The 10,812-nt window shown below is 38.5% G+C and overlaps 1 protein-coding gene across 1 annotated transcript; it reads left to right on the forward strand.

Annotated features, from left to right (window-relative positions):
* The first annotated feature begins 9,942 nt into the window (after window positions 1-9,942).
* On the forward strand, window positions 9,943-10,541 carry LOC138881369 (uncharacterized). The gene is made up of 2 exons (XM_070161592.1): window positions 9,943-10,110; window positions 10,233-10,541. Exons 1-2 carry the CDS (start codon window positions 9,943-9,945, stop codon window positions 10,539-10,541), a joined length of 477 nt encoding a protein of 158 aa, XP_070017693.1.
* The last annotated feature ends 271 nt before the right edge of the window (window positions 10,542-10,812 follow it).

The following is a 10,812-nucleotide window of genomic DNA, read 5'->3' on the forward strand; positions in this document are numbered from 1 at the left end:
GAACAATTGAGTTTGATCAATGAGAAGAGACTGGCAGCAGTGTGTCATGGCCAGTTGTATCAATAGATAATGGCAAGAGCATACAACAAGAAGGTGCGTCCACGAATGTTTGAAGTGGGGCAGTTAGTATTGAAACACATTCTTCCTCATCAAGTTGAAGCAAAAGGAAAATTCGCCCCAAATTGGCAGGGGTCGTTCGTCGTGACTAGAGTATTGTCCAATGGTGCATTGTATTTGGCAGATGTAGAAGGCAAATATGTAGAAATTGCTATCAATTCTAATGCAGTCAAGAGATATTATGTATGTTTTCTTTCTTTGATTGTACTTATTTGTATTTGGCATGTCTCGAATATTGAAATGACGAAGACATTTTGTTTTGCTATCTGAACACTTTATCCCTCTTTACCCCTTTGATCCTCATTTATTTTCTTTCATACCCCTCCTTCGGAATCGATAGCAAATATCAGAAACACAAGCGTAAAGATAAGTAAAGTAAGGAGAGAAAAGAGAAAGGAAAAAGAAAAGAGAAAGAAAGAATAAAATAGAAAGAAAAGAATGGAAAGAAAAAGAAAAGAATGAAAAGAAAAAAAAAAGAAAAAGGGAAAACAACAAAAGAAGAACAAAAGAAGAAAAGAAAAGAAAGAAAAAGAGAAAGTCACAACAACAAAGTAATTCCTATGTCATGAACTACATTCGACCTGATTCCTTTTAAGGATACGTAGGCAGCCTCACGGTTCGGTCTCATCAAAATAAAAATCCAAAAGTCTCCAAGCAAGAAAATGGGGCAGAAGTTGTGGTTGTTGTAAGAAATTTGATTCCGAAAGTTATAATTTTGAACCTATTTGAATGATTTTGAGCCTTTTATACCCGTTCTTGCTAATCCCATCCAAAAGCCACATTACGGTCCAAAGAAAGACCTTCCGATCGGTCTTTGAGAAATGCCAAGTCGAGCAGGTAGAGGTGATTCATATAAAAGGCAACACTTTGGTCCAAATAGGGAAAGAATCAAAAATGAGAGAGTCTTATTGGTGAAAACCCTCACGGGCACCATAAGGCGACGAGAGCTGAGAGGAATAAAAAATGAGAGAGTCTTATTGGTGAAAACTCTCACGGGCACCGTAAGGCGAACACGAGTTGAGAGATGAACGAATGAAAGAGGTCTGCTGGTGAAAACCTTTCAAGGCACCACAGGATGAACAAGGTCAAGATTTGGGTGAAGAAATCGGGTTATGGAAATTCCGGGGCAGCAAAGTATGGCAATTGAAAGTTGATTGGTTGGGCGGATTGGGCCGATTAATCCGAAATGCATGTCATGATCATTGGTACCAGCTGCTCCACTCAGATAAGTCTCTTTTCTTTTTCCTCTTCAGATAGTCTCCCAGTTTTGGATTTTCTTATCCTTAACTTTGAAAGTCATTGGATTTCATTTCTTTCAGGTTTATTTCTCTAAGATGTTCCCAATGTCAGTTTTGTTTAAGAAAACAAGAAGGAATTTCAAGGCTCACTACCAGCTTCAAGATTGCAAAGCACAGTGCGGCCAGAGCATACCAAAGATAGCATGATGTAAAGTGGGGTAAAGTGCCAGCAAGAGTTCCATCGGCAAAATAATTTGGTGATTTCATGGGAGATGTAGAGGTTCCGTTAAAGGGGTCAGAGATGTGAAATAACGGTTCAAATATAGAACACTCGGGTCATTCAAGGTCATAGGGTTTTGAAAGTCAGTCGGAAAGTCAAGCGGTTTAGGTCCAATTCGGGGAAGCCAGTCAAAATAAAACAATGCAGCGGAGAGACCTTCAGCAAAGAATGCCATCACCTAACCGCCATTTTAAACTGACAAAATGTTCTTTGATTGAAATACGGGCAGACAATTCCAATTGTTTTGGAGAAACCTTCCGTAGAGAAAGGCAGTCGCCAAACATGTTTGATTTTTGATTTTCAGGACCCTCCTGGAAAATGGGACCTAGTTTAAATGTTCAAAATAGCATAATCTAGCATAAATTCATCCTAAAGGAACATAAGTTGGCTTAGAAGTTTGCATATTCGAGATAGGATTCAATTAGGAGTTTCAGGACCCTCCTGAATAATGAGACTTAGCTTTAAGATTTCGATTAGATAACAACATTTAGCGTAAATTCTGCTGTAGGGTAGTATAATTCAGCCATAAAAGTTGTCACTCTTAAGATAAAATTTGACCTTTGATTTTCAGGACCCTCCTGGATAATGGGAGTAGTTTAAAGACCCTCTTAGATAACAAGATTTAGAAAAAGCCACACCTTTAGAAGATATAACTTAGATTTAAAATTGTCATTTAATTAAGAGTTGTCAGGACCCCCTAGATAATGGGACCTAACTTTCAAATTCTTAGTAATACTTGGTAATATGATTTAGTTTTACACTCACATCTGTACCCAGCCACCAAACTGGGCCAGCAAATTTTCTTTGTTTTTCGTCTATTTTGTTGAAGTCAGGAGCCCGCCTGGAGAACAAGGAATACATTTCAAGTTAGCAATCAGGAGCCCGCCTGGAAAGTAGGGAATACTTTCACGTTTTGAAGTCAGGAGCCCGCCTGGAGAACAAGGGAGTACAATTCAAGTTTTGGTATTCGGCAAGGGAATACACTCGAGTTTAGCAATCAGGAGCCCGCTCGGAGAGCAGGGAATACATTTCAAATTGAAGTCAGGACGCCCGCCTGGAAAGCAGGGAATACATTCAAGTGTAGCAGTCAGGAGCCCCCCTGGAGAACAAGGGAGTACAATTTAAGTTCTAGCTTTCAAATTCTTTGTTTTGTCTATTTTGAAGTCAGGAGCCCGCCTGAAGAGTAGGGAATACATTTCAAGTCAGCAGTCAGGAGCCCGCCTGAAGATTAGGGAATACATTTCAAGTCAGCAATCAAGAGACCACCTGGAGAACAAGGGTGTACAATTCAAGTTTTGGTTTTCAAAATTATTATTGATATTCGATAATGTGATTCATTTTACACTTACACATGGGCCCACATACCCAAACTGGAGCAGAAAATTTTCTTTGTTTTTGTCTATTTTGCTGAAGTCAGGAGCCCGCTTGGATAGCATGGGAATACATTCACGTTTTGAAGTCAGGAGCTCACCTGGATAGCATAGGAATACATTCAAGTTCAGCGAGCAGGAGCCCACCTGAATAGCATGGGAATACGTATCAAGTTCAGCGGTCCGGCACCCACTTGAAGAAGGGAAAGACATCTCAGCTTACAATTCAAGGGGATAACAAATGGATATCACCGAGAGAATAGAGGACAATAAGGCAACAAGAAACACAAGAGCAAGTTTGAAGATTTATATAGGATTTTGTAAAACATAGATCATAATCTAGTCTAGCTTCTTTTATTCTTGACATGGTGTAATAAGGGGTTCAGTAAGCAGTAGCAGCAGCAATAACAACAGTGAAAATCCAGCTTCATGGTAGTCCCACCTACCAAACAGTCCTGAAGTACACTGACATGATTCATTTTTAGCTAAGGATATGTAGGCAACCTGGAAGCAGGGTGCAGTCAAATCTTTCAAAAATGCTTCCCACGGAGTATTCAAACGGGAAAAAATCGCTCGTATCTGCTCACTTTATCTTTGCACAAAAACTCTTCATGTTTCCGGGCAAAGAGGGGCAGCTGTGAGCACGTGATTTTTGCCCTATATGAATTATTCCAACAAATTCAAAACAAAATAATTTCTTTCAGTGTTTACAATTTTTTGAATTTTTGTGGCATTGGCTGTTAATTGTTCGCATTTTGTTGGTGCATTTTAACTAGTGAAAAATACAAAAATATGTTGCATTTACATTTAGGGTTAATTTTACATTTTAGGATTAATTAAAAAATTAATTGTTGCATAAAATGGAAAAATCACAAAATTAGTTTAATATGCACTTTTAATTGTAGCTTTGATTTTGAGTAGCATTCTTTTGTTAATTTGTTTTAATTAATTGTGTTAATTATCTTTTTAGGTTTAATTAGTTTTTTTTAGTTCTAGGAATTAATTTTGATTTTAATTAAATTTAGAAAAAAGGGAAAAAGGGAAAAGGAAAAAGAGTTTTGAATTAATTTTGTTTTGAATAAAAGATGAAAAGGGTTGGGCCAGTTTTCAAACTAAACTCCCAGGCCCAAATCTTCCAATGTGAAACTAGTCTGAAATACCCTGTACCCAGCCCAAACCCGCGTCCAACCCGGTCCGATTTCCCCCTATATCCAAACGGCGTCGTTTCGTTAGGTTTTGATCTGAGCCATTGATCGTGCCTAGATCCAACGGACCAGAACTGGCCCTTCCCCCTGTATAAAAATGTCCGAACCACTCAGACCCCCCCTCGTCGTCTCCAACACTCCCAAAGACCCCAACGCAACCCCACCGTGCACCGCCGCTGAAAATCGCCCTACGGCGGCGGTAGGTCTCAGATGGCCACCAAATTTACACCCTATCTCCCTCTCCTTCTCCTCATTCCAAATCCACACCCCCTTTCCCTCGAATCACACTCGAATTTCTCAAATCTAGCTCAGAAGTTCCAAACCCTAATCCGCCGCCCTATTTTTCCACCGCCTCAACCGGCGGCGCCACCTCCAAACACTACCAAAATAACACCTTAGACCCCCCCCCACTCCCCTCTTTCCGAATCCATAACTCTTTTCCCTCAAACATGCCCCGAGCCCGTTGAATCTTGAATTGAAAATGAGACCTAAAAAGTCAAACTCTAAAATCAGCAGATTTGGTGACGATTAAGAGCAAAATGGAACTTGGTCATGTGTTTTCATCTGATAACACATGGTCGAGACCACTTTCGGTCAAAGTCGAGAGATTGAGAAAGAATTTCAAAGTTGGCCATCCTTGCTAGGTATTTCTGTTCGTTTGCTGGTCTTGCATGATTTCTTTTTGTCATTTTGATTTCATTTTTTTCTATCGTATCCGTTTTTCTTCTCTTCACCATAGGTTCATCTGTTAGTCTGTCTGTGTTGCATATTTAGCTTAATAGCATGTTTAATTCATTATTTAGTTCGTCACCGTCTAGTTTTCTGCCCTGTTTCCTTTTTAGAAGGTTCCTATTTTTTTGATTGGTTTGAATTCCCAATTCGGCCAGTTCTTAAAATTCTAGATTTCTTTTGGGCTTCTAAAAATTCAACAGCCCAAGAGGGGAATTAATGGGGATTACAGACTTGCGGGGGCTCTGATTTGAGTCAATCTGACCCATGTTTTGGACTGGTTCATTGGAGTAATTAACAAGGCTTAAAGGGGTAATTTGGGTAATCTAGGCTTAGGGAATCTTTTCATAACAGAATAGGAAGCTTCCTGGAAGCTGAAATGCAGGCTTACTTGGTAAAAGGGTCTAGGTGCAAGTCTGATCCTCTTTTAGTTGCCCTAGTGCCTTGCTTATAAAGGCAACTTTTCTTGCCTTTGAAGGCAGAGATTTTTCTGAGAGCTGAAATCCAGAAAATATAGGAAAACTGCAAAAAAAAAATCTACTGTTTCATAGGGGGGAAGAGAGAAAAATCCTGAAAATTATAAACGGCTGCTTTTCTTTGATATCATGGAACTTCCTGCGGTTCCTTGCTGAGATCAGCCCAAATTCTGTCTTCTGAGTCTCTTTATTAGTTAGAACTTCTGAAGGATTTCACATTTTCTGCACCTGGGTCATCATGGATTAAGCTTTGGACCTTTAAAGTTGGGTTTGAGTTTTGTTGATGCTGTTACTGTTTGATTGCTGTTTTCTGCTGCTGCTGTGATCTTTCCCCCAGCTCATTTCATTTATTCTATTCGTTGTAAACAGGTATTCATCCAACCTCAAATGGCATGTTTAAAGTGGGAATGATCGAAGATGTTGTCCTGTTTCATGGCATTTTTGCCTTAGGAAATTCTAGTTCCACGTTCATCAGAATCTTGTTATATGTTCATTTGTCCATTCAGTTTGTTATTATTAGGGCATCTGTAAAGCTTTGAGTTCATTTAGTAATTGTATCTTGATATGTGGACTTGAATGGTTGCAGTACTGCTTAGATTGATAGTTGGTAGTTAAATACCCATGCATTAGTCACATGCTTGCTTTCAGCTCTTTCTTCTGTCTTTATTTGTTAAGGGAACAAGTCCATGTGATTGAAATTTGGGTGATTTTGAAGCCCAAGTAACTTGTATGCTTGTTTTCTGGGGTTTAATAGTATTGAAAAGATACCTATTTGAGTTTTAATTGTTAAATAGTAGTCAGTGCAGAGGTCGTGTTTAAAAAGGGGAAAACACATGCCTTGATTTACTCTTGAAGGGCATGAGATTTTTATAAAAAATTGGTATTTGGAATTCAGAATACTCAGTTAGTCTATTTGAGTTCGAGTGAAAAAAAAAACGCAGATGTAAAAATGTTGATCTAATGGTATGCTTCATATAATCTTGTTGGGTTTGTACTCCAAGTGCTTTTGGTATCATCAATGGGGTTTTGGAAGGTGAGCTTACAACTGACCCAGATAATGAATGTTCCATATAATTTACGTGCAAGCCTATATAAGTGCAAAAGCAGAATGACGAGCTAGTTAGCTAGTGTTTCGACGATAAAAAAGGGTTTTAGAAGAATTGGTCAGTTTAAATTTGTGCATGTTTAGTCTTACTTGGTTGGCCGAATCTGTAATTGTTTTGGGTTTGAATAGTGGGCTCAATACTAGCCCAATTGTTGAAAGTCCTACTTCAGGCACATGGGCCATGTCCTTGGCGCCTTTGCCTCTTTCGAGATTTGGGCTCATTTGAGCCCGAGCTTGGATGCATTTGCAAACAGATTGTGTTGCCCTTGGACCTGTTTCGCTTTGTAAAGAATACGTTCCTTCCCTTATTTGGGCATTGGTGTAAAGGCAATTCTTAAGCAATTGGCCGGGATATAGTACTTGTTAAATTCTACGTGAATTCAAGTCATCAATTAGAATCTCTTTAGTTCTATTAATTAGACTCTTTTAAGTGATATGTGAATTCTTAGAATTCGAGGTGTGCCATTTAGTTGAATTTCTATGGCCCTAACAAATACTAATTAGATACTAATGATGAATATTCGTAGAAAAGCCTTTAGGGCCGTTTAAAATACGATTGCGATTGTGTACACGTTCGCGTGACATGATTACAATTCTCAAAACCAATTTGGAGTATGTGTTCGCTCAATTTCGGCCAAACATTTTTAACAATAATAAAGCGTTATTAATTGTGGACACGTATGCGTGACATGATTTTTGACGCGCCAAAACAAATGGGTACACATACGCATGACTCATTTCAAAATAATTTTCTTAATTGAATAGCGGTAAAGGGTAAATGCACATAGGATCTAAAATTAGTAATTAAACAATTTTAATAAGCCAAGTATGATCAAAGTGACCGTGCTAGAACCACGGAACTTGGGAATGCCTAACACATTCTCCCGGGTTAACAGAATTCCTTACCCGTATTTCTGTGTTCGCTGACCGTAAATAGAGTCAATTTTCTTCGATTCGGGATTTTAAACCGGTGACTTGGGACACCATAAATTATTCCAAGTGGTGACTCTGAATTGTAAATAATTAATCCCGTTTCGATTGTCCTTTAATTGGAAAAACTCCCTTATATTTATGCCCTTTACGAGGTGTAGTAAAAAGGAGGTGCGACAATGGCAAACTTTGGATTCTAGTATATGAATAGGCTAACAAGGAAAGAGATGGTACGAACTAGAAACTATATCTAAATGCATGAGAATGACCCGGCAATAAAAGGATATCATGTAACAACAATTTCAATTAAGAGTAGATCAGCAATAAAAGAAGTCACATAATGATAAAAGAGGTAACAACTTCAAATAAGAAATATAAGAGTAAACTTGACAAGGATGTGACATGAAACGACAACTTCAAATAAAGTATGTAATAGTAAAAATGACGAATAAGAGATATAACAAGTGATAACAATTCCAAATAAATACATGAAAGAAGCCTAAGAATCTAAACCAGTCAATTTCTACATATACACCCGAGTATGCTCTCGTCACCAGGCGTACACGGCTTTCACATAATGCAAATAACACAAACAACTCAAATCCTAAGGGGTAGTTCCCCCACACAAGGTTAGGAAAAATGCTTACCTCAAAGAAGCCAAATCAATATTCTAAAATGTTCTTCTTATGTAAACAATCTTCGGACGGCTCAAACTCGATCATCTGGGCAGGCACCTCTGAACCACCTCGAAACCCAACAAAATTCATAAAATCCGAACACCCATTCTGGTACGAGTCCAACTATACTAAAATTATCCAATTCCGACACGACCTTCAAATCCTCATTTTACATTTTTGAAAGTTTGTACAAAAATTCTAATTTTCTCCAAATAAAATCACTAATTTAATGATAGAAACAAAAACGGAATCATAAAATATAATTAAATCTGAGTAAAGAAAATTACTCCAAATACGAGCTCTCTAACCCAAAAAGTGATAAAATATCAAAAGCCCTCGAAATATAGTACTTTATATTCTGCCAGACATTTGTACATCGTGATCGTGGAAATACACATGCGATCGAGAAGAAGAAACAATAATGCCCAAAAATGTACTACGAGATCGCGTAAACAACACTGTGATCGCGAAGACCAGTGAACCAAACAAGCGCGAACGCGCAACACCTACGGCAAACACGTAAGCCAATGAGCCTGCCTCCTTCCACAGCACTACGTGATCTTATGGACGTGAATGCGACTGACAAAACACATATGCGAACACGAAGAAGAACCATGCCCATCTCCCACAACACAACGTGATCGTGATTGCATACCCCGCGATCGCATAGAGTACCTGAAGCATCAGAAAATCAGCAACTCTAAAACATGACAAAATGGCCCGAAGCCCATCCAAAACACACTCGGGGTCCTCGGGATCTCATCTGAAAATACCAACAAGTTCCATAACATAACGCGGACTTGATCGAGCCATCAAATCATATCAAACAACATCAAAACTATGAATTGCACCTCAAATTGAACTTAATTAACTTTCAACTTCTACAACTTGCGCCAAATCATATCAATTCAATTCGGAATAATGTCAAATTTTTATGGAAGACCCAAATGACACAACGGAGATACTCCATCTCCTGGAATCAAAATCCGATATCAACAAAGTCAACTCCCGGTTAAACTTCTTAACCTTCAAACCTTCAACTTTCCAACTTTTGCCAAAATGCATCATGTCAACCTACAGACCTCCAAATCCAAATCCGGACATATGCTTAAGTCCAAAATTACCATATGAAGCTACTAGAATCATCAAAGTACCATTCCGGAGTCGTCTACACAACATAAAAACCGAATCAACTCTTTTTACTTAAGCTTCTAAAATAAGAATTGTTCTTCCAAATAAATCCTTAATCATCCAAAAATCAAAGCCGCCACACACACAAGTCATAATACATAATGCGAAGCTGCTTAAGACCTTAAGCCACCGAACTAAATGCTAATTATCAAAATGACTGGTCGGGTCGTTATAGTTGGTGAGCATCTTTAAATAATTTTCAATCAATATTCCAACTACTTTTCATAAAGTTTTAACATCAATCTTTGAATTTCATGGTAGAAATTAGGAATTTTGGGTTGAAGTTAGGGATTTGGTAAAATTAAGATTTAGACCTTAAATTGAGGTCGAATTTTGAAACAAATCACATATCCGGGCTCGTGAGTGAATGGATAATTGGATTTTGGTCTGAATCAATCTCGAATTTCGACCAAGCGAGTTTGGAGTTGACTTTTGTTGACTTTTTCAATAATGATCAAAATTGAAACTTTTTCATTCATGGGAAATTTCTAAAGTTTGTGACATCTAGAGTTGTAACAACTATAGGGGTATTAAGTTACTAAGTCATACCATAAAAGTTTGAAAGAGGGTGGTAGAAGTGAGGGTGAGGAGGATGTGTCTATATCCGACAACTAGTTCTGGTTAATGTCAGATCATTCAACTACAGAAGCTATCCACCTTATTTGGAGATTGGTGGAAGAGTACAGGGATATGAAGAAAGATTTGTGCATGGTCTTTATTGACTTGGAAAAATCGTATAACAAGGTCCCTGGGAAGGTTCTTTGGAGATTCCTGGAGGTAAAAGTTGTGCTGGTAACTTAAATTAGGGTGATTAAGGATATGTATTATGGAGCTAAGACTAGGGTTAGGATAGTGAGAGGCGACTCAGAGCATTGTTTGGTTGTTATAGAATTACACCAACGATATGCGCTTAGCCCGTTATTTGCCCTGGAGATGGCGCACTGACACACTATATTCAAGGGGAGGTGTCATGGAGTATGTTATTCGCTTATGACATAGTTTCGATTGATGAGACACGAGGAAGCATTAACAAAATGCTGGAGGATTGGAGACAGACATTTGAGTCTAAGGGTTTCAAGTTGAGCAAGACTAAGACAGAATACCTAGAGTGCAAGTTCAGCGACATGACAAGGGAAACAGTCATGGACATGAGGCTTGAATCACAGGTCATCCCCAAGAGAGGCAGTTTCAAGTACCTTGGGTCAGTTATCCAGGGGGGATAGGGAAATCAATGAGGATGTCACACACCGTATAGGGGTGGAGTGGATGAAATGGAGGTTAGTATCTGGAGTCCTGTGTGACAAGAAAGTGTCACCAATACTCAAAGGTAAGTTTTATAAAGCAGTGGTTAGATCAACCATGTTGTATAGGGTAGAGTGTTAGCCAGTTAAGAACTCACATATACAAAAGTGAAAGTAGAAGAAATGAGGATGTTAAGGTAGATGCGAGCACACTAGGATATATAAGATTAGGAATGAAGATATTCAAGAAAAG

Source organism: Nicotiana sylvestris, chromosome 11 (genome assembly GCF_000393655.2).
Source record: "Nicotiana sylvestris chromosome 11, ASM39365v2, whole genome shotgun sequence".
NCBI classification, from domain to species: Eukaryota; Viridiplantae; Streptophyta; class Magnoliopsida; order Solanales; family Solanaceae; genus Nicotiana; species Nicotiana sylvestris.

Excerpts from the sequence above, each read along its gene's own strand:
- LOC138881369 (XM_070161592.1), top strand. The coding sequence starts at position 9,943 with ATGTCAGATCATTCAACTACAGAAGCTATCCACCTTATTTGGAGATTG. Across the intron at positions 10,111-10,232 it reads TGGAGGTAAAAGTTGTGCTG|CCCGTTATTTGCCCTGGAGA; the intron begins GTAACTTAAATT and ends ATATGCGCTTAG.